The following is a 26,389-nucleotide window of genomic DNA, read 5'->3' on the forward strand; positions in this document are numbered from 1 at the left end:
AAATAAACTTGCCTTGCCTTGCATTCAGAACTGGCATGGGTGTGACTGAACTGAGAGAATTGCCATGTTTGGCTGAACTATTCCTTTAAGTTAGCCTGGGTGCCAGTCGAACTTAGCCCTGCCCACAACATTTCAGGTTGGGAAGTTCGGTCTGGTGTCGCTCCGTTGTGGCGCAACTATGCTCGAACCAATCAAATTTTCAGGGAGGGCTTTATACGGTGATTGACAGATGATCAACAGTAACCTAATCAACCACGTCACCAAAGAGCGCTTGTGTTGAATCCGTTAATGTGAAGATTCTGCCATCGAGTCTGTTCTAGAAGATATCGACAGCGCATTGATTTTAAAGGAGGAACAGAGAAACGCAATAAGGCATTTGTTGATCGGAAAGATGTTTTTGCAGTCCCTCCTATGGGATTCAGCAAAAGTTTAATTTATCAGCTGGCTCAGCATGCACATGCAACTCAGTGTGGATATAACTAGCGGTCGTTGCCAGCTCCTTTTCGGAAGCCCGTGGATAAGGTTAATCTAACTTACAAATGGTAAAAGATAGGCTGACTGTATGACTTAGTAAATACCTCACAATGTCGTGATATGAATGAAATGTTGTAATCAGTAGGTGACAATGTACTTTCGCTAACTCAAGAGTCAAGACTTCGTACAATCATAATGTTGGTGTCATTGTAGCGAAATAACTAGCAGTTTAGGTCAGGCTGCAAAAAGACAGACGCCATTTCAACATAGTCACACACTCGGTTGCTCTGATTGGTTGTAGGTCTATCCAATTGAATGCATAGGCATTTTTTGTCCTGGTTTGGTTGAAACACGCCCCATAATCACAGTCCAATGGATTAGAATTTGACTAGAATTTTGAGTATGACAACGTCAGGCTACCTTTAAGTGCTAGTATAATCAAATACATTTTAAACTGGTTGCAATGTCAGCGTTTGCCAGTGGATGGCAGAATGTTTGACTCTGTATACCCAGCACAGCATTCATATGGATTGGGGACACACACAATAGCACATTGTACTGCTCAGCCTGGAATCTACTGGACTGGGGCCAGTGCGACCACTTTACAAATATGCAAATAGGGTCGACTTCAGAAATCCCTTAAACCCCCAGCCAGCTCCTCCTTCTCCAGCCCCCTCGCCCCAGGCAGCTGGCCAGATCCAGCTCTCTGGGCTGTTTGTTTACATCCAACCCACAGAATAGCTGTGGTCAGAATAGCTAACGATTTTTCTCTCAATGGAATGTTAGAAATGTTGATCATTTGTCCTTTTCACAACTTTGCTAATGGAGTAGTTGGCCTACCAAAGTTGAAATTAAATCGGCAGCTTTAAATAGACTTTCTTGATTCAGACACAATCATTTAGAGGTGATACTTTAAAAAAAGCAAAAGCTTTCTTTGAGATGAGTTCTACAAACACAATTTACTTCCTTCCTTCCTCTCTTTCAGCCCGTGTACCTTACACTTTTAATATACAGACACAAACTGTGTCTGTGACAAGTGTCTGCCAAATGCATTTGTAAATGTAGAAATGCAATTAATAGCCAAGACAGCATAAAAGACCATGCCAAGCATCTGCTCCCCACAGCTCAGTGACCTTTTCTTCCAAAAACATTGGTATCATACAGAATATTGATTGGTTTTTGCCTTGCTAGACTTGCTTACCAATGCCATTTGAAAGTAAAAGCCATTTATATTTACATGACTCAACCCAATCTAGAAAGAAACACGATACATGACATCATTATCTTCTTATCTAATGTTGTACATACCTGCCTCTGGAGTATAAAAGCCCACCCAGGATGAGAAAGGGGATGACCCAACTTCATTATCACAGCGAATTCTCACGCTGTAGTTTGAATGACTGCGGAGTGAATCAAACATGTGCTGGTAGGGAGGAACTGGCACATTTACATCAGGAAGTTTCACCTTTCTTCCAGGTCCCCAGGACATCTAGAGATGGATTAGAGACAGATCATTCTTATTTTTATGTATGTGGATTTAAATTTAGCATTGAAGGCATGTGTGAATTATTTCAAATCTTCTGAATGAATACAATGAGAAACAGATTAATCGAATAAATTATTTTATTTTTAACTAAAGAGTAAATTTTTATTCCCTGTATTTCTCAAATCTCATTCAAGTAGATACAAATACAACAAACTTATTCAAGGCAGGTTTGAGCTATCAATGATTACCTGCTTAATCTGACAAATCTACCATATAACTTTAGAAGACTTGGATTATGTTGTATGGACTACTTTAAGCGGAAACATATATAAGCATATGGAACCATATAAAAGTCCCATAGAGCCCCTTTTGGGTGCACCGATATATCAGGCAATAATCGGTATCGGCCGATAATAACAAATTGTCACACCGTCGTCGGTGTATGAATGAGTGAGTGAATGTGAGGCAACTTGTAAAGCGCTTTGGATGGCCATGGGTCTGTTGAAAGCGCTATATAAATGACGTCCATTTGGTTATTGGCCGATAATTTGAAAACAGCCAATAGTCATGGCTCATATATCCTGTCAATCAAAAGAGAACAGAAAACTGCAATGAATTTGAGGTCTGTGTATAGAAAATGTAAATAAACATCACTGGTTTAATGTACAACATTAATTCGTATTATATGAATGAGTAACATTCAGAAAATTGAATCATCTCATAATACGTCATAAGTTTTCTGTCTAACGTCTGCCATGTGAAAGAGTGTCATACAGTTTTAGTACAGTTTTAGTATAACTTTAGTATATTTAAGTATAATTAAAGTAAATGAAGAGAGAATAATGTGTCTCTATAGTGTGGGAAAATAATTTTAAGTCATTGTTTTTGTTTTATTAATTACAGGGTTCCCACACTCAAGGACTAAATGTGGGATACATTTCAAGTGAGAGCAAGGTTACATCGTGTTACCTTTTAAGATACATTGTTACAGTTCCCTTTCGATGGAACTCGCGCTGCGTCACTGCGGTGACACTTTAGGGACGCCTCCAGGAGTAAGTGCATCTGAATGTGTATATCAAATTCAACTAATGGTGAGGCTTTACAACAAAGTAGGGCTGTCACTTTTGAGAAAAATCTAATTCGAACGGATTTCGAATATCATGCAATGTATCCGATTATATTCGAATATCTAGGCGCCGCCCCCCACGCGCATCAAAAACCCACCGTAATGGAGATTCAATCACAAAATTATTAACAGTGACAGTCATACACAGGGTTGTCTGGATTACTTTTTTACCTAATGTTTGAAACAGCAGGTTATCAACTTATGAATAACAAACTTATATATATATAAAAAAAATGATTCAGAACAGTTACAAACAATAACGTGACAACTTAAATAGCAGCAGGAGTATATAGACAGACGCAAACGGAATTCGCGCCCGCAGATTTCGGCAGAAAACTCCGCGGAATTTCGCGGATTTAATGCCCATCATTGACAAGCACACATATCCCGCGCTGGAGCGTGTTTGTGACCAGAACTGTCATTGACAACAAGCACACATACAAAGCCTATCCCGCGCGTTTGTGAGCCGTCATTCACAAGTACATTAACCCTGCGCGTGCTGTTTGCTTGCCCGTTTTCAATGATAGAGAGCACAAACCCTTTGATACTTGAGATGAAATTAAACTTATAGATGAGTTAATCAGATCTCACTTGACTCTGTCGTCTATGTGACGCGCGACAGTCAGCACATGATCATTTAAAATCCGTTTACAAGACAAATGCTGTTGTTTAATATAAAGTTTACATTGCGTTGTAAAAATGATGAAATTATCTTCATACATGCTAATTTCATAATGCGAACGTATTAACACAAGGTTTTTATTCTGCTATAATATTTAACACTATAAACAATATGTCATTTTATATACAAACTATAATTCTATCTTGACATGCACATGAGGTTCATTTTAGTCCCATTTGATTCCCTCTCTTGCGCACAGTTGCCGTCGTCGGTCTCACTCTCAGCCTCCTTCCTATTACGAGGTGTTCCTGTAAAAAATGCGCTACACATGGCATTTAAAAAACCGGATGGTTTATTTATAGTTCGAATACGGATATTTCACGTCATGTTCGAATGCATATTCGAATATCGAATAAAAAGTGACAGCCCTACAACAAAGACAGGGTGACGTGGGAGCCAGGAGGTATATCGTTATCTGAAAAATTGCCAAAGACGGCGTTACAGGGACACAGGAAGTATGGCAAGAGAGACGCAGCGTCTTGTTCCCTTCTCAGGTAACCCGAGACATTTTCATGTGTCAAACACAACTATGCAAAAAAGCATTTGGCATGAATAAACATTCGCATACTGAAGATATAAGCATTTAAAGCGAACAGTCTAGAATTTTAATGATATTATCCTACACTATACAGGGAATAATATGGATTTTTTTTCCAGAAAACTTCTTGCATAAAATAGATCCAAGCACTTTTAATGACCTGTATCCATGTATGTATATTTTCAAAAACTTCCCAGGGCCTTGAACTTTTTTCCCAGATTCACAAACTTTTAAGGATTTCAAGGACCTGTGGGAACTCTGTAATTATTCCCATATGTATATGTTCACCTTAATATGAAAGAAATAAGCAAGGTTATTGAAGCTACTAGCTGGCTTTCGTGCCGTTGTTCCATTGGGCGAGTTAGGGCCCATTTGTTCATGGGTCTTCCAAGGGTAAAATCAGCAGGGGACCCTAAACTGAAGGGGTGAGCACCTTATCTCTAAGATAATATGGAGTGTTTTCACACATGCCCTTTTCTGCTATCATGTTTCCATTGCTCAAAGGGGGATGATCTGGGATGTGTTTACAGCTGCTATTTCTTGCCTTACTGTATCCTTTGTTTCATGTTATTATTGTAATCTAAAGGCATTGTTTCCATCTGAAGGGACTGCCCACTTCGAATGGCTTAAAAAGTATACATGCATTACTTTTAAAGTTAGACTTGATGATTGAAGTGCCACTAGTAGTATGCTCAAAGTCTCCTGGTCTTTGCTAAAAAGTTTTCCAACAGTAGCTCAGTGGAAGAGCATTGTGTTAGCATCGCAAAAGGTTGTGGGTTCGATTCCAGGCAACAAATGTATAGCTTCATAGCTAACTTTGGATAAAAGCATCTGCCAAATGCATAAATGTATTCTTTTAAGTTGATGTAGGCACATAAGAACAGATGAAACCCAGCAACCATGCAGAAGACATCAAAACTCTACCTGTATAGTGCAGGTGGAAAGATGTGAATGTCCAGTGAAACTTGGGCTCCATGTTAATGTAACATTACTTTCAGACGCCTGATGCACCCTGATACCCTGAGGTGAATCTGGCCGAACTGAACAAAAGATCACATGTAAAATCAACATTAGAATCATCTTCACTATGCAAGCCTCCTAAACTTTCACCGTTTTGTGATTTCACCATATGTGTTATTGTGTGCATTATGTCTCACCTTTAATGTGCACCGTGCCTGTGCGCGACACAGAGATGCCTCGTGCATTCCTGGCTTCACAGTAAAACTTTACACTGTCATTCACACCTAGTTGAGCACATGAAAAACACATTTTACTTCTCAAAATCAGATTTTAATCCAACAGAAATGTTGCCTCTTTTTCTCAGCTTTTGAATAACTCGTAATGAAAGCTCATGTCTCAACTTGCCTCACGAGCAAAGGAATGACAGCTCTGATATTGTGATTGAAAATAACGACAGAGCTGTCTGACGAAAACATTCATAGTTCCAGTAATGAATGCGTCAAACCCATTTGTGCACAAAGTTCATGATAATGTGGATATATGAGATATATGAGTCTTACAAAGATATCATGACTCAAAGCTTTGTCAGCATAGGCTGCTAAAAATGGAAAGTTAGCTTTAGTGCACTAGCGCTGTAGTATCGATCACTATAATGCATTCCCTGGCAGAACTATAAGGTCCAGTTACAAAATCCATGGACCACCAACAGAAGGGTTTTAAGACATGATTAGAAATGTACATATTGTATTACTTAACCCAAATATATAAGTGCATATGACTTGATTTCATTTGATTAAACCGTTTTAAAGGTGCCAATGAATGCATTGAAATAATATGTAAAATCTACATAGAAGGAATGTGGCTTTATTAAGTGCGCAAATTACCCACAGACAATTTTACGTGTCCATATACAAGCCTAGGACTTGCTTTTAGAATGAAAAGATCTATTATTACATAATTTAAAAGGGTTATGAATAATAATATGTTGAGCTCTGCTCTGATTGGCTGTTTCTCAGAGCAGCTCTTTCAGTAGCTCTATGTGTGTGTGTGTGTGTGTAAACAGACCTTATATGTTTGAGCCTGTATTAGACGAAGATACAGATTTTGAGGAATAATCAGTTATCCGAGACTGTTAATGGATGTTTCTGAGTGGTAAGTTTGTGTTTTACAGCACCTTTAATAAGGTTAATATTGATCAAAGATAAGAAAAACAGAAGATTATTTTCCACATCCCAGGAAATAAAATACTGTACATCAAAACCAATGTTCAGTATCTCCTTTTGCCAATGCTCTTTAACAATATACTATATTTTCAGGTGGGTAAATACTTGCCCCATTGAAAACCCATTTCAGAGTTAACCTTTCTACAAAAACCAAAACCTTGTGAAGTTGCCCCACCCAGCAGAAGCAACCAGTGACTCAGTTCTTCAATTCAAAAGCCCAATGTTTTACCTCAGAGAAGACCTGAAAGGGATTTTTGAAACCTTGACATTTCATATGGCTTTTCCTAATAAGAATATTGTGTTTTTCCAGTAACAAGTTGCTTGTTCCAACACGTAATGATACACTGTAAAAACATAACATTATCATATCTGCCACACATTGTACACATGGCCTTGTAATAAAGTGAGCTGAAACAATAACACAATCCACTAAAATATCTCTCTCTCTCTCTCTCTCACAAGGTTACATTGTGTCACCTTTTATTATACATTGTCAAGGGAACTCGTGCTGTGTCACTGCGGTGACACTTTGGGAACGCTTCCAGGGGTAAGTGTGCATCTAAATGTGTATATCAAATTCAGCCAATGGTGAGGCTTAACAACAAAGACAGGGTGACGAGGGAGCCATGAAGTATATCGCTATCTGAAATATTACCAAAGACATGTTACAGGGACGCAGGAAGTATCGCAAGGGAGACGCAGTGTCTCATTCCCTTTTCAGGGAACAACAGTTACATATATAACCCAAATGTTTTCATGTGTCTATAAAAACTATGCAAAAAGCATTCTGGTATGAATTAACATTTGCATACAGAAGATATAAGCATTTAAAGCGAACAGTTTAGCACGTGTGCTTAAAAGTTTAGAAAGTCAAAGGGAAAAATATGGATTTTTTTCCAGAAAACTTCTTGCATAAAGTAGATTCAAGCACTTTCAATGACCTGTATCTTTATTTTCAAAAACTCCCCAGGGCCTTAAATTTTTCCCCCAGATTCACAAACTTTCAAGGACCCGTGAGAACCCTGTAAATACTGTCGTTATTTAGTTATACTAATTAATAGGGTTGGGTATCATAAGAAATTTTCCGGTTCCAGTTTCAGTTCTGCCTAACGATTCCCAGTTCCAATTCCATTGTAATAGAATAAATATGAACAATAATGCACAATACTTAAACAATTCCATTTGTGTTTATTAATCACTGTCAAAATATTTAACATTTGAAATGGATTGATTTTTTTAGTCACTATGTCATTTATTCCTGTTGAAGTAGTCCTCGTAAGGTTTTCTGCATGGTGAAGTGCAGCCCGAGTGTTTTCTGTGGGAAGCTGCATTCATTTGGATATGTGACTGTAAACAGTGGCTAAACGTTATTAATATTCATGAGGTAAGACATGGCACAGTGCTTTGCCCACGCATTGGAATTCCACAGAATTCCATGCAGTTCCGGTTTCTTTAAAAAAAATAAAAATAAAAAATAAAGAATTCTCGGTTCCCAACCCTACTAATTAAAGAGTTTACATATCCTAGTTTGGGATATTTGTCCATATTGCTTCTTTGATTTATATAACATATTCCATATGCCATTCCATTACTGTTCAAATTGTGCAAATTGAAATACCGAATTAAAAATGCGCCCAATGGAAACACGGCAATTTCGCATACATTGCAAACGTTTTTATGATTGGGTAAGGTGGTTTTTCAGGCAATTTGAAAAAGGAATATCTCGCAAAACTGCACTTTACAGGTCACCTGACGTGCAAGTCACATGACCATTTTTTAAATATGTCACAGTATGTTTGGACAAGACAGAAGAGGTGTGTTCGATTTCATGTAGTATCACAAGCGCACAACAAGGTGCAATTAGGCATGAATAGGTTTGAATAGTGCATGTATGCTCAAGCATTTCTTCTTGACCTATCTGAGCTACATGTGTCTCACCTTTAACCAAGAGAACTGAAGGGGAGGGCATGAAATCACCCTTCTGTTCACCTCCCAGCCACCATAACACTTCCACAGGGTCTGGAGGTCCACGTGCGACACAAGTCAGATTGAAGGGCTCTCCTGCAAATGTGGCCATATCTTGGGGTTCAACTACAAAGTGAGGCACACCTGAAAACACAGCGATAAACAGTTTAGTGTTCAAATAAGAGAGTTGATTTGCTAAGTGACAGGTTAAAGACTGTAGTTAACTAAAGGACAAAGACGTGCTCTGAAGCCATTCTTATATACAATAATAGGTATTAAAATCTGTAATAGACAAACCTTCTACTGTGATCCAAGCTGGTTCAGAAGAAATGATTTTGCCAATATAATCCACCTCACACCAGTACTTCCCAGCATCCTGCTGCTGCACGGATTTAATGCTAAAGAGAAAAACACGCTCTTTAAATGCCTACTGTACCCTTAAAGGTAACTAATAATTTGATATCAAAACATACAAATAATACATTTTCATGAAAAGTATAAATCAACTGGAATAAAAATCTTAAAATTTTGTTTATGAAGTATATCAAAAATTTACTCAGAATTCTCAGTTTTACAACTGAAGGAAAACTGAGACAAAGTTCAGTTGTGCAACATGAACTGGAATTGCACTGAAATAATGCATGACGTATAGGTTTACATTTGTTTTTACAGTTTTTACTGTCACTAAGAGAAGTTAGTACACATTTACAGATTATGCTGGCAACTTGACTTTTAGGCTAAGTCACAATGTAGTAAAAAAATGGAAATGTTTATTGTTTGGTTTGAATTTAAAAAAAATTAATGTATACATTTCTTAAATTTCTTAAAACGACCCACATTTACACAGAACAGTAAAAATGATTAAAAAACACTGTATTATACATGCCAAGCCAGTAGTTGGCGATGTTACTTTCTAAATAAACACTGCGCACATACGCGTTCTTCTACTGAGCAATAAATTCTTACAATCAAGACGACAAAAGCATTAAGCAGTTTTATTTGGGAGCACAATGAGGTCGTTTTATTACTACAATTGGGCCATAAGGCAATTTTTTTTAAACTTTGTTAAAGAAGCGTTAATAATAAACAGAAACCACTCGTAAAACGCATACAGTTTCCCATTTTTGGTTAATAACGTCATAATGTAAATGGCCCCTGAACTCTTTCACCGCCATTGACGAGATATCTCGTCAATTAAGAGAAAACGCTTCCCCGCCAATGACGAGATTTTCTGTCTTTCTGCAATACCGCTATTATCCACTCAACTTTTTAAACCCGGAAGTATTGCCCTATGGCAAGCGGCTGCATGTCCGTGTCTGTTTTAAAGATCGCTCTGAATGGGATCTCTATTTAAAGTCCGTCACAATAATGGAATTATCTCTGCTTTTTGCTCAAAATGTGGTGTTTTTGCAGAAACCTACCCATATTCAAAAGCTGATTACAAAAGAACCACTGAAGGTAGGATGAAACGTTTTTTTTTTTTTTTAAAGCAGAGGGTCTGTTCTTTCATTTGGTATATTGTATGTTTATATATTTAAAGAAGGACATTTTCTGGAAGGCATTAAACTTTGGTGAAAATCATGAAAAATGCTGGCGCTAGCTGGCAACTTTTTTTAAAAACGCTGGCGGTGAAAGAGTTAATATGACTTTGTGTTTGTTTTTGTAGTTTGTAATCCTTTTAAGCCTAATTTTACAGCAGACAAAACTTTCAAAAGCTAATTTCCACCCAAAGTATTTTTGAGTCTCAGCATCTGAATAACAGGCAAATGGACTGCGTCAGTGCTCGTGAAAGGGATTACTGGCAAACTGTACTTTAGTACAGAAAACTTGTGTTACTAATGACTATTTGCATTTTATTGCAGATATCTGCTCTCATCTGGGGCTTGCCTGCAAAGAAAATTCAATGTAATTTCTCTGCAGAACCTTTTTATCTCTTTATGGTTGCTGTGACGCAAGTCACACATCAGAGCTCACAAATATGTCAATTGTGCAATATGTTTTGATTTAGTTATTTCAAATATAATGTCATCCATGTTCAACTGCCAGCCTTTAAAATGCAATTTTATTTACAGTATAACCTTGTGACAGCTATGATGTCACACTATTATATCTATCGCTGAGCAAAACCCACACTGTAAAAATTCCTTGTTCCACTTAGATGTTTAAGTTTAAACAACTTGAATACAACTTGAAGTCATTTCAACTTTTTTGACTAGTTAGAAGTTGCTATATATTGCATGCGTCCGATGAAACCGTCTATACCAACTCCTCACCAGTTAAGTAAGTTGAAGTAACTTGTTTAAGTCAAGTTGTTTAAACATAAGGGTGTACTCATTATTTGAATCATACCGTACCCGAGTCCGTTTGACCCCAAAGTACGGTTCGTTTAGCTAGTGTGACCTCTCCATACTGTACACACTTATGATAGACCCAGGTACGCTTTTCAGAGGTGTTCTCGGGGTACAGTTCACTTGATTCTGGGGCGCTGCATGCGCACCGAAATGTGAAACTTCAGCAGTCATTGTTAAAGACTATAATACGATATGTGCAGCACAAATACCAAATACATACAGCCACATGTCACAGCATCCCAAAAGACCCCAGATAACAGAGGTGTGTTTAACAACATGCATGCTGTGCGGACCGATCGGTTTATGACATTAAAGCCGCTCGAGAGTGATTGGAGAGCAGATTGCTCTCAAAATCTCTCGCGCGGTTACATATGTCATAGGCCAAACGATCTGCACAATGTGCATGATTTCAAACACACCTAATAAGCCATAAACTCATAAAAATGATGAAAACACTCTTCAAAACATTTGCATCTTTTAATGACGTTAGTGGACTGGGGATGATGTGAGAGCACCCTAATGTAAGTGCAACAAGGTATTTTCACAGTCCATAAAGGCTAACACTTAACATAAGTTTACATTTCATCTATTGTCTCCAAGCAGTCACGACTTTGATTACAATACAGCAGATGGTACCATATGCTTAACTAAAAGTGGACTTTTTATCCTGGCTGTTTGGTTACCCCAAAGTTAGTAGCAAACTAACTCTGAGCTTGGTGTTTTTATTTTTATTCTCTGCACTATGAGCCCACAATGCTTTTATTAACTGGTTCAGCCCGACTAAATATCTCCTTAAAGCCGATAAAGCAATTCTACTTAACTTATTTAACCAACTTGACAAGGACTGAAATAAGGGCATCAAATATCTTGTTTTGTGACATTTTCCTTAGATTGCTCATTCAGGAACACAAATTCAGGACATTTTTATCATATTCAAGAATGACCTTAATCTAAGCAAATAAATGTAAACTTGTATAACTCTGAAGGTCAGATCATGGATACATGAACAAACAAAACTCTGGGATCTGCTGAGAAAAACATGTCCTTGATAAAACGCATCTCTCCTGGTGTCTCCTACTACATTACAGGCAGCAATGAATGTTGCTTATCTAATAAACAAAGATAAAAACATGGCCATGGTCTCGTGATAACTAAACAGACTACAAGGCAAAAACCCATTGTCTTATATGGTCAAACCTGACACTAACACACATTCCAACATCCTTTTCACCTAGAAAAGTAAAATTTTTTCTTTTATCCACAGTCAACAACGCTGATCACAATCCAGCCCGTCAGAAAGCCCTACCTGTGGAAAGTCTCCCAATGGTCCGTATCCAGTGGGATGAACATTTGATCGGTGCTGTACACCTTCTCTCCATCCTTCATCCAGGTGATCTCTGGCTCGCTAAGCCCCTCAAAAGCACAAACCAGACGAGCCTTGTTACCCTGAGTTACTGTGATGTTCAAGGGGTGTTTGCTGAACCGTAGACCTGAGAAAACACACAAACACATTCTGAGACGTTGCTAATGCAAATGTACAACCAAAGTATTACCATACAGTTATTACTATCAAAAAACATGGATTTTGTTTCAAGTGGTTTTGAACTCTTTTCCCGCCATTGACGATTTATCTCGTCAATCCGCATACCGCTACTATCCACATCCACAAGTGTGGCTTATATTCACATAAGACAATTGCTGATTTTACACAAACTGCTCAAAAAATATTTAAACAACTGAAAATAGTATTTGTTTATTATACAGTGATAAATGGACAGATCAAATTTTACACCATATATTAAAACGCTTTCAATTCCTAAGTTTTAAAGGTGCACTGTGTAACTTTTAGTAGGATCTCTTGAGAGAAATGCAATATAATATACCTGACGAAATGAACTGTATTTTTTATAAACGGTTTTAGCAGGAACAACATAAACAAACGGCTTTTGTGGAACAAATGTAACTTCCGGTTAACTCTGCAAAGAATAAATAACCGTCTATATTACCTTAGAATGAGCCATTTTTATCTACAATGCTAAACAATTAATCGTGATTAATCGTTAGCAGAATAAAAGTTTTTGTTTACATCACATATGTGTGTAAACTGTGTATAATAAATATGTATATATATATATAAATATGAACACATTCATGTATAATTTTAAGATTTTTTTTTTTATATATTAAGTATTTATATATAATATAAATTATACATAAATATACAAATGTATATACACATGTTAACATTTCTAAAGCATATACATGCATGTGTGTACATTTATTTATACAAATTTATTATACACAGTTCACACACATATATGATGTAAACAAAAACTTTTATTCTGCTAACGATTAATCGCGATTAATCGTTAACAGTGTTGGGAGTAACACATTACAAAATATAATATATTACAGTAATATATTCGTTTTTGCTGTAACGCAGTAATATAACGCATTACTAATCAAATTTTGGTAATATTTTACTCGTTACAGTCTTAGTAACGAGCACGTTACAACAATGCATTTCAAAAATAGACGTGTTATTTTAATTTTTTTATTTTTGACCAATGCGCACAACCAGCATCCACACAGGAAAAAGCTGCGGGTGAAATAGTAATGGCTGCGTCCCAAACAGCATACTTCCATACTATATAGTAGGCGAAAAGCACTACTTCTCGTACTCTTTGCCTACTATATAGTATGGAAGTAGGCGGTTTGGGACGCAGCGTATGTCTGTTTCCAGGTGCTGTATGCAGCATGTTCATTTTTACTTTAATTTTGTATTTGACGCGTTTCTTAAAGAGCCGAATCTGGGAAGTCCGCGGCTGTATAAGCATTGACTAAAGTGGTCGCAATCAGGTCCGGTAGCGCCGCACACGCAAAATTCTTCGACTGAGAGCACGAAGTTAAAGCAACAGAAAGTTTCTATCGGTCTCCTGTGCTGTTTGAACCTCAGAAGTAAAGAGACTTTTAGAAATCTTGCCAGTAAAATCCATTTCACCACACCAGCAATGACAAGGTAAGCTAACGTTGCTATGGTTTAAGTCCATATACATAATAGATTGCTAGGCTATTCCTATGCTATCTACGGTTTTATTACAAACAGCAACCTAAACTACAACATAACATTAATGTAGACTTAAACATGGTTATTTAAATAGTACATTTAAACATCACTGGTTAAAGTTTTTACCAGCCTTTGTATGGGAGCCTATATTCATTGTTTGGCAAAAAGCAGTGTTCCTCTGTTTGTCTGTGTTTTATATGTTAACCTACATGTAATCCTTATATTGTACTGAAATGAGCTGTATTCCTTGAGGCCTGATCCTCCAGTAGCACTTTTTGATAAGTTGTGTCAACCCAGTGCATGCCAGGTTTGTGCTGTGAATCTGAATTAAAAGTGAATTAAAGAATAGAAATGAAAAGAGGTTGCGTGTCTTGCCATGTTATTAGTCTATAGGTTGCATTATAGTGGGCTCTAGCTTTATTGTGTTTGGTATGTGTACCATAATTTACCAGACTTTTACCAGATCATTTGTTTATGTTTATGATTCTGACAGTGATTGTTACTGTATTTTGCCATAAGTCTTCACTGTGCCTATTCAAAGCTCGAGGGCCAACACATAACTTCTAGATTTATGACAGCATCAATAAACTACATTTTAACATTTTATAATGCCTAGTCATACTTCTGTTATTTTGATGAAAGTAACTCAAAGTAACGCAAAAGTAGTGTAACTCATTACAGTTCAGAGTCAGTAATATTGTAATGTAACTAATTACTTTCAAATGACAGTAATTTGTAATATATAATGTATTACACTTTGGAAGTAACTTGCCCAACACTGATCGTTAAGCATCCCTACTACAAACACCTCGGATCCCCTTGCATGGAAGTCACCATTTCACGCCGTCATGTTAGTATAGTAGCCCTAAAACCGTTAATTGAAGTGCGTTTTGTCAGTACATTAGCCGTTTCTCAATACCAAGTATGCCAAACTCGGACTTGTGTCCTTCGTAGTTCGAACTTGCAAGTTCAGACTCGGAAGAACGAACTCCTGACGCGAAATGCATTCTGGGAAACTTCGCTGTCATAAGCCCACACAAGTCTCCTCTGATGCATCCTCGATAAAATGGGCGGATCAAGAACACATCCGGGGATTTTATGTGAACTTGGGCTTGAAGCTAACTTTGATTTGGAACAGTACTTGGTCCGCTACTGATGACGTTTCACAAGAACACAAGTACAGACAAGAACGCATATTGAGAAACGGCCATTGTCTCAGACATGTTTGTCCTGTGGCGGCTATTGTAGCTTTTCTATGCGTTTGCTCACCACTAGATGCCGCTAAAAATCTACACAGTGGACCTTTAAAATGTATAAATCAGAATGACATAAAACTCTACATTCATATAAAATGTTTTGCATTCCTCTAAATGTCAAGTGAATCTCAATAAAGACACAGAACAAGACGTGTGCAATACATAAACTACGCCCCAAATTTGAAAAAACTTCATATTTTCATCAAGTGGGCTTTTGTGTCCTATTCTAAGACATCTATTGTGATCGCATCATTTCTGGTATTTTTGGAAGTGTGGACGTTCATGAAGCCTGCCAAGTAATAAAGAATGACATCACAGCTAGCCAAAACATCACGTCCACATTCACGTCCCACCAAATAGATAACGTAAACAAAGAAACCGCAACCCTGACCCACTACAATATTATTGAAACTAATTGACTAATTTAACCCGTGGGAGGAACATTGCATCATTTTACAGAAAACTTTATCAAATACAACAACTCAAAAACAAAAAGCTTAACATGTTACATATTTTCGGAAAGCTGAAATTGATTCAAATGATTCAAAGGCATTTTTGTAGCCTTTTTTAGGAATGCTAAGGGGTTAAATAAGTTCCCATCTACTAGAGACCATTATAGTTTCCATTATAACCATTATAATTTCTTGGATGGTTTCTATTGTTTTCAATAAGTAAATAAAATAATAAATAAAACTATAGTATATAGGATTTACTAAAGTAAGTCTCTATGAATTTTAGTAAAAACTAGTGTCTTATGGTCATATTGACAGTGTCAACGTATAAAAAAAATGCATTAATTGTCCATAAGTGATTAAATTCTTACATAAACAAACTTTTTAAGTTTCATCCTCGAATTGCAGAAATGGTCGAGATGCTGAGGTCGCCTCAAACCATTTGTTTACACTCGATAAGTCTCGTGCCTAAATAACAAATCATATCAATCCTTAATAAATTATTCGAGAGGTTATTAAACAAGGATATGACAACTTTTTGCTTGATAATAATAAGCGACCCAGTATATATTTACACTTAAACACTGATGTTGATGTTAAAACATTGTCTCGCATCATAGCATAACACATTAGCGCTGATTTTAATGAAACGTGTCGCCAACTCACCATGAATCCCTTCATAGCAGTGCATTAAAATCAGCAGTATCCAGAGAAAAATCCCCATTATAACATCTTCTGTGAAGAAGAGTTGCGTTTATTTCTCTTTCACCCGAGCTCAGCAGCGATTATTAATGAATTAAGTTAACCTGGCGATTGTAAATGCCATTACATTACACGACACTTCACCACTTCATAGCAACTTCATAATCATCCTCCTGCTGCGTTCAATTCACGGCGTTTTCTGCAACAGTACGGGTAAAAGTCACATAATGTCCATGTGTTTTAAAACAACATAGCCTCAAAGAGTTCCTGTGAAGACAGTGTGAAGTAAACTACTCGAGTCGACTGATTTAACCAAAAGAGCAAACATCTGAGGGGTCGTAGAGATTTGTGCATTAGCGCCCTCTTTAGATCATATAGCGTAATTACATAGCAGAGCAACAGAGCAAGTTAAACCAGTATTTTTAGAAAAATACAACATTTAGACCTTGTTCGTATCTTCATATCTTAGTTATATGTCATATATTCACAATTCAAAAACTGAGGGTTTTTTCAGAGAGGCTTCAAGCATGTTTTCCTAACTATAGCTTCAATAAAAAAAAAAAAGATAAAGATTGAGGATTAGTTCTGAGTAAACTATACCAGCTTGTTTTTAGAGAATATTTAGTATAAGATCTTGTGCTAATATAACAATTTTATCATAGATTTATTATTTAGTAGGCTACTTAAATTTTCGTTTAAATCTGGAAACACATTCTTTTGCAGTTTAAAATAAAGCCAAAGGTTCAGGATTAGTTCTGGGTAAGTTAAAGGGATAGTTCACCCACACATGAAAATTCTGTCATCATTTACTCACCCTCATGTTGATACAAACCTGCATACATTTCTTTGTTCTGCTGAACACTAAGGAAGATATTCAGAACAATGTTTGTAACCGAACCATTTTTAGCTCCACTGACTTCCATAGTAGTATTTGTTCCTACTATGAAAGTCAATGGTGCTTCAGTTTTTCTGCTTCTTTCCAAATATCTTTCTTTGTGTTTAGCAGAACAAAGAAATGTATACAGGGTGTAACAATATGAGTGTGAGCAAATGATGACAACATTTTACATTTTGGGTAAACTATCCCTTTAAATCAGTGGTTCTTAAACTGGGGGCTGTGGCCCCTGGGGGTCCTGAGATTGTGTCATAAATTGTAAAATAAATTAATTTATCATAAATTCTGTGTAAATATATCTCAGAAAAATAAGACTACTAACCTAAGTAGCACAACATTATATAATTTAGGGGCGGTTTCCCAGACAGGGATAAGACTAGTCCTAGACTAAAACAAAAATGTAAGAGCTGTCCAAACTAAAAAACAACTTGCACTGACATATCTTAAAATACATCAGTGCGCTTTGTTTTGCCTCAAAATGCACACCAGTCATGTTTTTAGTAAGGCATGTTTGTTAAAACTAGTTATTTTTCCTAATTAAAATTCCTAGGTTTGGAATGTTTTATGTCATACATTTTTTGGAGGGGGCTCACGAAGGGATGCACTGTATACAAGTGAATCTTCCAATAAGAATTAATCTTAATTTAACTGTGTTACAGTCCCTGCGTAAAAAAATTATAATAGGAATTTAGATTTTATGCTTATAATGGGAATTGTGCAAATTTTAATGGAAACTATAATGGTTTCTGTGGGTCTCGACTAGTAAGATGTTGTGTTTATTACTGCAATGTTATCTGGTGGATAAGAAGCAATATACCATTCAATCCTACTGGAATAAGGCCCAAACATACCACATATACAGACATGGTTTGTGTAATGGTTTTAATGGTAAACAGCTGTACATAATGTTAACCATTAGAATGGTCTATTTTTTCCAGTAGCGTTCACACATATTTTACTATGTTGCAAGGTCCTAATCATATATATTTTGCTATTTTCCATATTAATTTATTAAATTAATTGAACAGTTTCCCATAAGTTAAAAAGCGCATAATTTGAAAAGTAATCACTGCCATCTAGTGGTCAAAAGTGACATCGCTTCCCTCTCCTTTCTTTCCGGTCGTTCTCCCACCGGACCGGAATGGCGCTTGGTGTTGTACACTGTAAAAGGAAGTTGCCCTGCAAAACTTTTTGGATACAATCCTGTCCGACCAGCCCCAAAATGAACAACCCATAACCTTGAGTCCATTCATGGTAAGCCTTTTTTTTATATCACCACGACTGTAGATGCCCTCACTATAAAAGTTCAGTCACGACTTAATGATTTATTTAAATAAAGCAATGCATGTGTTTTGATAATGTGTGGAGCTTGAGTAACAGGTTATAGGAACTTGTTTACTGTATATGCTTTACCAAGACACGTTGCAACTAGTAACACAATAAACCATACATTATAACGTGCACGTGATACAATGTATCCTTTAATAAAAACGCATGCTTCGCTTCGCTGTTTGGCTGAAGACACACATCAGCTGAGCTGCCTACCTTTACAAATAGCATATCGGGCTTGTAAGTATTTTTAAACATCTGACTAAAAAGTATACTTCATCTTACAAAAACTACGGTTACTATTACTTATTACTGTTACTAATACTGTACTATTTTGTAAGTGTACGTAGGCAGCTCACAATGTTTTGAAACACAGCCACAGTCAGTCTCCTCACATGGATCATGTTGCATGGATATGTGCAAGGTGAGATGAAGTATACTGTGTCCAGTCAGAAAGCCCCGGCTTTCTACACACACATGAATATCACAAGCATGGCACGAGATGTTAAATGTGCACTGCAAAGAGCAAAAAACAAAATATCAACATTGGAGAATGAGCTGTCTATGAAGTGAGTATAGTTTTTATGTCTGTTAGATGACAGTGAGCAATGGGACATTACATCAATAGTATCCATTTGGGTAAATATGTGTGAATCGGCTAGTTGCTGATTTTTTTGTGTTTATTTTTTATGTGTTCATAAATATTTGTGCGTTTATAAACTGTGCTTATTAGTGTTAAAGGGATAGTTCACCCAAAAATAAAATTTTGTCATCATTTACTCACTCTCATGTTGTTACAAACCTGTATAAATATTTATATTTATACAGGTTTGTAACAACACGAGATGGAGTAAATGATGACAGAATTTTTATTTTTGGGTGAACTATCCCTTTAACTGTGTCTGTGTAATTGAGCTTCACGTCGTGCCACATCACCACCTTGGGTGTGGATTATTTTAGAATAATTCAGTGGCCTGTCGTCAATTATTTCTTAAATATCAAACCAAGAGACATCTCAAGGGAAATAGACTACTATACTATATCCCAGAACTACCTTTACTTTCTGAGACCTTTTTGAAACAAAATAAGATTTTTAGCAGCTGTAAGAAGTCATTTCTTCTCAAGCAGAGTAAACATAGGTGTAGTTTATCACATTATGTATATAAGCATGTTCTGCTAACACCTGACAAGCTGCAAAAAGCATCCAATTATTTGTTTTGTTTGTTCGAAACCACATATTTTAGTTTTGTCTTAATCACCTTTTTATGTATTGCTCAGTTTGCTTTGCTGCATTTCTCATTTTGTTTCGTAATGCAATAATATTTAAACATTTAACTTTTACATGTCCAAATACCTTTTGGGGATGCCATACTTTATCACCTTAGCAGTATACTTGTATCCGTTTTTGACAGATTTTTTTTACTTTCTCATGATTAAACGAAAACACCACCTTTTTTCAATATTTTACTACGTTCTTACATCAACTTAGATTAATTAATACATCCTTATCTTTTTTTCAATGTGTGCACTTAATCTTTGTACAGCGCGTCTTGAATGTGTTAGCATTTAGCTTAGCCCCATTCATTCCTTAGGATCCAAACAGGGATGAATTTAGAAACCACCAAACACTTCCATGTTTTCCCTATTTAAAGCTTGTAACTATGAGTAAACATGAGTAACTATGATGTAGGCATGGGCCGGTATAAGATTCTGGCGGTATGATAACCTTTAGCAAAAATACCACGGTTTCACGGTGTTGCGGTATTGCCATTGCAACACTAAAATGTGTTATTTTCAAATGCCAGGTACAATAAAGCCTTTAAATTATAATATGCTTTCAACACATATATAATATTTTCGTAATGTATATTAAATGTAAACATCAAATCAATCACATGACTTCATGATTTAATTAATTTTGTATAAGCACAGCTCATACCTTGGAGACGGTATAACAGAACATTTTAGTGGTTTTGAAACCTTGACTGTTTTAAACCTCGGTATACCTTGAAACCGGTAACCGGCCCATGCCTACTATGATGTAGGGCTGGGCGATATGACCCAAAAAATTATCGAGAAAATGTTTTCCATATCAGTCGATATCGATAATTATCATGATAAATAACAAATCTTTACTCCTGTCAAATTTAAAGGCAGATTTTTGCTCCTGAATGAAAATTGTAAAAACCAGACAGTTAATAATGGTTTTGAACTACTTTTTATTCAGAACATGACAAATACAAAAACTAAAATCTTGTTTTAATGGATCTGTATTAAATGTAAATCTATTTGTTATGAAATCAACACATTTCTGACACAAAAGCAGCAGACTACTGTCACTTTAAGACCCAAGACAGACTGCTTTAAGTTTCAATATACTAAGTAACAGCTGTTTATGTTCACTTAAACAAAAAAGAAAACTTAGTTCAGTGATCATGCGTGTGTTATACATATACGAGCTATACACGCTGATAAATGGATGTCAAGGGTGTCACGTTGCTGTGGGAGCGCACATACGCAAACACTATATTCACTGCAGTGTTGGATCTGCTGCTTTTCCTCAGTTTCCTGAATTTGTGAATGTCCTGTAAATATACTTTTAAAGCTGTGCGGAGGTGTGCGTGCGCAAGGCGGACGCTGAATGAAAGTACAGTATACTGCACCTATTGTGTCTGCTGTGTTTGACGAACCCTGTTTGCGCGTCCAACATTACACACAAGAAAATGTTTCCGCGCATTTGGATTCCGTGATTCCGTCCGCGTCATCCGCATGGCGAAAATCATAGGTCTCTACTAATAAATGAATAACTTGCCTCATCTTCCACTCCTTCAAGTCTAACTGACACTGTGATTGTAAACCAAGAGCGCGTGCCGCATCCGGAAGTGCTCGTGCAACATTACGCACAGTGCGTAAACATTATCGATCACTTATCGAACTGTCCTTATCGCTTTATCGAAAAAGTTTATATCGGTAAAATTATCGTTATCGAATTATCGCCCAGCACTACTATGATGTATGATGGCACAAAATAAAACGTGGCGATTTTTGGGGGGAAAAAATATGAGAACTATATTGTATGGCGGAAGAGCACTTAGTTTGCAGCACTTTGACCTTGGCGCGCAGTAACATCATCACTCCTGACTCCTCCCCTCTCACTTAAACTTCCGAAGTCAGGAGTGGTGAAGTTATTGTGCCACCATTCTAACTGGTGTAAATACTTATGTAGCAGTCTTTAAATAGGAAAAACATGGAAGTGTTTGGTGGCTCTAAATTCATCCCTGTTTGGATCCTAAGGAATGAATAGGGCTAGGCTAAATGCTAACACATTCACAACGCGCTGTACAAAGATTAAGTGCATGCATTGAAAAAAGATAGGTATGTATTAATTTGTCTATGTTGAGGTAAGAACATAGAAAAATATTGAAAAACGCTGGTGTTTTCCTTTAAATGGCAAGACAATTCACCCAGATTCCTGGTTTTTAACACGCATGAATATTTGCACGCTGACTAACTAACTCAAGCACTCATTTCAGTTAAGGTTACATCCTTGAGATTTGTGATTACTTACAAGTAAAATTAGACTCAAACCCATTCATGACAAATATACCCCTTTTTTCACGTACACACAACTAGAGGATTTGATGTGTAGGCCGTGAGCTCCTGAAGACATTGCTGAAGAGATTAGTCTGACTCACACTGAGTGCTAGTAAATGTATGACCGGAACAAAACCCGACACACAGAGCCTGGGCACCTACAGAGATGCTTTACAGAAGTGAGGCATTAATGCTGATATTTCCTCTGTCTGATTAAAGGGAAAGCTGCTCTGAAAGTGAAGATGATCAACTGGCATGGATACACAAATCAGAACTGAAGGATTCACTGGTTGATATGTACAAAGGTGAGTCTCGACTCCCAAAATGTTAGAGGCAAATTGTATAGTGACAAGTGTATAGTTGTTAAATGGATGTAATGTTAAACATTAGGTCTGTAGGTCCCACTTTATATAAGGTAACTTTAAATACTTGTACACATTACATAATACATCTATAACAAATGGCTTTGCTGTTTTCCTTGTTTTTTAAGTAACTTTGGATAGAAGCATCTGCTAATTGCCTAAAAGTGTAATGCATCTGTTGTGTATTTTAGTTTTAATTGTAGTTTATTTTTAGTTTTATTCATATTTTGAATTTGCTTTCATTTTTATGTTATTAGTTTTAAGCTTAATTTTAGTTACATTTTTATCAACTTTGCTATTAGCTTGTGTCATTTTATTAGCTTTATATTATGGTTTTCTTTACAAACATGTGTGCATCATGTTTCTTGTTAAAATAAGTGTCTGCTGCAGACGCGTCTAAAGGGTTTATGATAAAAGAGACACACGCGTTTGCTAGATACTCGCATAATCTCATGCGTAATCAGAGTTTACTGTTAAGGGAGTGTCTTGCATGTATTTTGTGAACGTGAGCTTTTGACGCGTGTGCCGCAGGCACTTATTTTGACAAAACAAGTGATGCACATGGTTCACATGACCAAACAAACACATATTTTGAAAACACGAGAAACACACATGACACTTAGAACACATATTTTGAATTTGCGCCCCTCGGATGAGCAGTCACGAGCCGCCACTGTTGTGTACAGACATGTTGTTAAATTATAATACATCTATAGAAACACATGTAAAATGGCATTGTTTTTGGCATTGTTGTTCTGCACTGTAAAAATTTTTAACATGTTTGTCAAATCATTTCCAACTTATGTCAACTTATCACAGGTCAAAACTTAAAATAGTATGTTGAATTTACTTGCAAAACCAAGTTGTTTTAACTTCATGCTGCATTTTTTACAGTGTGCATAAAATACTTTTATAAGAAAAAGATAATAATAATGCACACCCAAGGTGGTAATGCGGCATGACGCGAAGCGGAGTGTGCATTATTATCAAAATATTCAAAGGACCGAAGTCAGTTATTTCGCTTTTACCACGGTTACCAAAAATATTGCTCTGGTGCATATTTTTAAGACATTTTAAAGGTTGGGTGTGCGGTTATTGAAAAATAATCAACACCCATGGAACATTTCTCAGCCAATCAGAATCAATCATTCAACAACCCTGTGGTATAATGTACTTTAAATTTACCTAGATGTCTGTACTGCCACTGCGGTATACTTTACCACTAGTTTAATTCAGAAAATTGTGTGGCAATACCAGCCAGCAATCAACATTGTACAGTATTAAAATCATATAATACAACATTCAGTGTATGCAGTACAGTAGAATAGAGATTGCAAGTGTCAATTAAACTGTGAATGTTAGTTTTATGTCAATTATTAAGGCAAAATGTTTTGAGAAAGCATCTAACTTTTATTAACTATTTAGCCTGAAATGTATTGTATCAGATTAATTTACCCTGAATTTGTTGAAACTATGCCTTAAGTACCAATATCACACTAGTACACTGGTTCTCAAACTTTTTCGGCATGCTCTCCCCGTGTTTGGTGGCCCTCACTTGTGCCCTTCAAGGTTCCCCAAAGAAAATGTATAACATAAAACATTGTAAAACATAAAATGTTAATATAAACAAAACTTATTAAAATATACAATGTAGTGCTGTTGGTTAGTAGCCTTATTTTTCTGAGGTTTAATTACACAGAATTCATGATAAATTAATGTATTTTACAAAATCTCGGCCCATCTTCCCACACTTTGAGAAGCACTTTAGTACACTGGTTTTAGATGCATTCTAGGTTCTGGACACTAGATGGCGCTCTTGTCATGTAAAATGATTGTGAGATGCTTAACACATTCTGTGTTGCTGTATTAAATAGAGGCAAACTATAAGTGGTAGTAATTTGTTAACCACAGGGATGAAAAGTTAATATTTATTGATTTTCTAAAGGGGCTGAGAAAAAAGATCCAGTAGAACTGCAGCTTTAAAAGATTTGAATGGATTTACAAAATCTGCAAATAATAGTCTATAATACCCATTACAAAAGCACTGCAGGGGTACACTGGTGGAGTGATGGCATTAGATGGTAATACCATAGTATTCTGATATATATATATACAGTGTAACAAATTGTTGTTGAGTGATTTTTTTCTTTATTCACAGACAATTTTAATCAGGCATTTATTTGTTTAAATATATTTTATTTTAATTTGAATAAGATATTCACCATATTTAAGCAATACCGCATTGTATACTGCATTATTTAGCAAGTTATCGCACATCAGTCTTTTCTGAAATATTGTGCAGCCAGTATAGCCTAGCGATAGTACCATAGTGCCTTTTGATAAACTAAACAATTATTTATTTTTGTTTAAAAAAATTTGCCACTAATCTATGTGTATGCCCATCAAATCTTTATATGTTGAGTTGTATATGTGGTGAAGAGCATCACTGAATATCATATGACAGTGATCATGTGCCTTTAAAAGTGCACAGATCAGGTTTGATACATTATACGTGACGTCTGTTTGTTTTTGGGATGTAATGTCTGGCTTGCTGTTTCTGTATATGCTGACACTTTCTGCGGTAGTGGAGCCCAACCCAATGCATTTCAGCCTTGGATGTAGGCTAAGACCTGAAACAGGATCTACTTAGCATGTATCCTGATACCTTAGACCGCAGGCGTGTATGTGCACGTGCATATGTGTGTGCGCCTGCAGGTGTATATGGCTGGATGCCCATATTTATGCCGTTGTTTGTGTTTGATGCGCAGACTTTGCGTCTGTCTCACAATCGCAAGTCATTGTTAATTGACTTTGACATGTTGTAATATTTGTGTGTAAAGGGTGTATTCACTTTGAGTTCTTCCGTTTGAAGTCATAAAACGTGGAAGCGGTCCAGTGCTGTTGTACTCTTGGAGTTGTGCTTGTCCAATCAGATTACTGCATTTAAGATGACTAAAGTATAATTATAAGATATGCAATGTTGGCCTTTGTAAGTAATAATTCTTTAGCATGTCGCTGGACTTGCGTTGTATTTATAAAACAAATACTGATTCTTGGAGCTGGATTACTACTTTTGATAATAAATTATAAACTATTGTGCGTTTTTATTTGTCTGATGTGGCTTGCCATAAGCCCGCTGCTGTATGCTGGGATGTGTTATTACAACTGACAAGCTTGCGTGGGTAAACTTTCCTTTCGAAGTCTAAATTCAAAGCACACACCAAGTCCGTCATAACAAACATGCTAAGTTTCCTACGGAGTTGAATTGGCCTTCCCGACAAGAGCAGAAATAGGGCTACAGTCTCAACAAGCTTTGTTCTTAGCAGGTGGATCGACCTTTGACTTAACCCCTCGCACCTCCCTCCCCCTGCGCGAGCCGGCCGGCAGGAAACGTCCTGTTTGGTCCCATCGGCGGAGGTACGGTGTGGTCCACCGAGGCTTTTTCGGCAGCCACCCACTCCGATACCGCATCTTGTTCTCTCTTCGCTTCGAGGAGGGCAAGAGGCACGCCGGCGACCCTTTCGCATCTTCTTTGTGGGTCCCATTGAAGTTCAAAATCCCTGGGATAGAGTGCGATGTGGCCCAGCAGGCCTAACTCCCTAAGTGGGTGGTCCACCAGTGACAGTGGGATTCCACAGGGCTCTGTCCCATCTTTTGTGTCTCTGTGTTGGTTTAAGGAATAGACCTAGGAAGGGCACTGCTTAACTGTTTAAGCCCGGTTACTGTGATCTGAAACCAAACAAACCTAGCTGAAAAGCCTGCACACTCACAAACACACAAAGGCTTGGGCCGTAAAACCCAAGCAGAGGCTGGCAAAAGGATCTTGAAATGAAGAATTTTGCTCATTGGTGGGGTAAATCTTAGTTGCAGTAAACAACGCAATCTTATGGCAATTATATGAGGTGGCTAATTTGTATTAAATTGTAC

The 26,389-nt window shown here is 36.8% G+C and overlaps 2 protein-coding genes across 3 annotated transcripts in view; one reads left to right on the forward strand and one right to left on the reverse strand.

Annotated features, from left to right (window-relative positions):
* Positions 1-16,615, reverse strand: part of tyro3 (TYRO3 protein tyrosine kinase) — a 30,763-nt gene extending 14,148 nt beyond the window's left edge. The window contains exons 1-7 of the mRNA XM_065253690.2: positions 16,247-16,615; positions 12,112-12,295; positions 8,752-8,852; positions 8,428-8,598; positions 5,464-5,550; positions 5,231-5,346; positions 1,783-1,963 (exon numbers count right to left, since the gene is read on the reverse strand). Coding sequence (XP_065109762.1) covers positions 1,783-1,963; positions 5,231-5,346; positions 5,464-5,550; positions 8,428-8,598; positions 8,752-8,852; positions 12,112-12,295; positions 16,247-16,304 — 898 coding nt within the window. The 5' untranslated portion in view covers positions 16,305-16,615. The remainder of the gene's footprint in view (positions 1-1,782; positions 1,964-5,230; positions 5,347-5,463; positions 5,551-8,427; positions 8,599-8,751; positions 8,853-12,111; positions 12,296-16,246) is intronic.
* A 1,680-nt stretch (positions 16,616-18,295) lies between these two features.
* The window catches only part of mipol1 (mirror-image polydactyly 1), an 83,287-nt gene continuing 75,193 nt past the window's right edge, over positions 18,296-26,389 (forward strand). For both annotated transcript variants that reach the window (XM_065253693.2, XM_065253695.2), the window contains exons 1-2: positions 18,296-18,431; positions 22,320-22,405. In XM_065253693.2, coding sequence (XP_065109765.1) covers positions 22,396-22,405 — 10 coding nt within the window. In that variant the 5' untranslated portion in view covers positions 18,296-18,431; positions 22,320-22,395. The remainder of the gene's footprint in view (positions 18,432-22,319; positions 22,406-26,389) is intronic.

Source organism: Paramisgurnus dabryanus, chromosome 17 (genome assembly GCF_030506205.2).
Source record: "Paramisgurnus dabryanus chromosome 17, PD_genome_1.1, whole genome shotgun sequence".
NCBI classification, from domain to species: Eukaryota; Metazoa; Chordata; class Actinopteri; order Cypriniformes; family Cobitidae; genus Paramisgurnus; species Paramisgurnus dabryanus.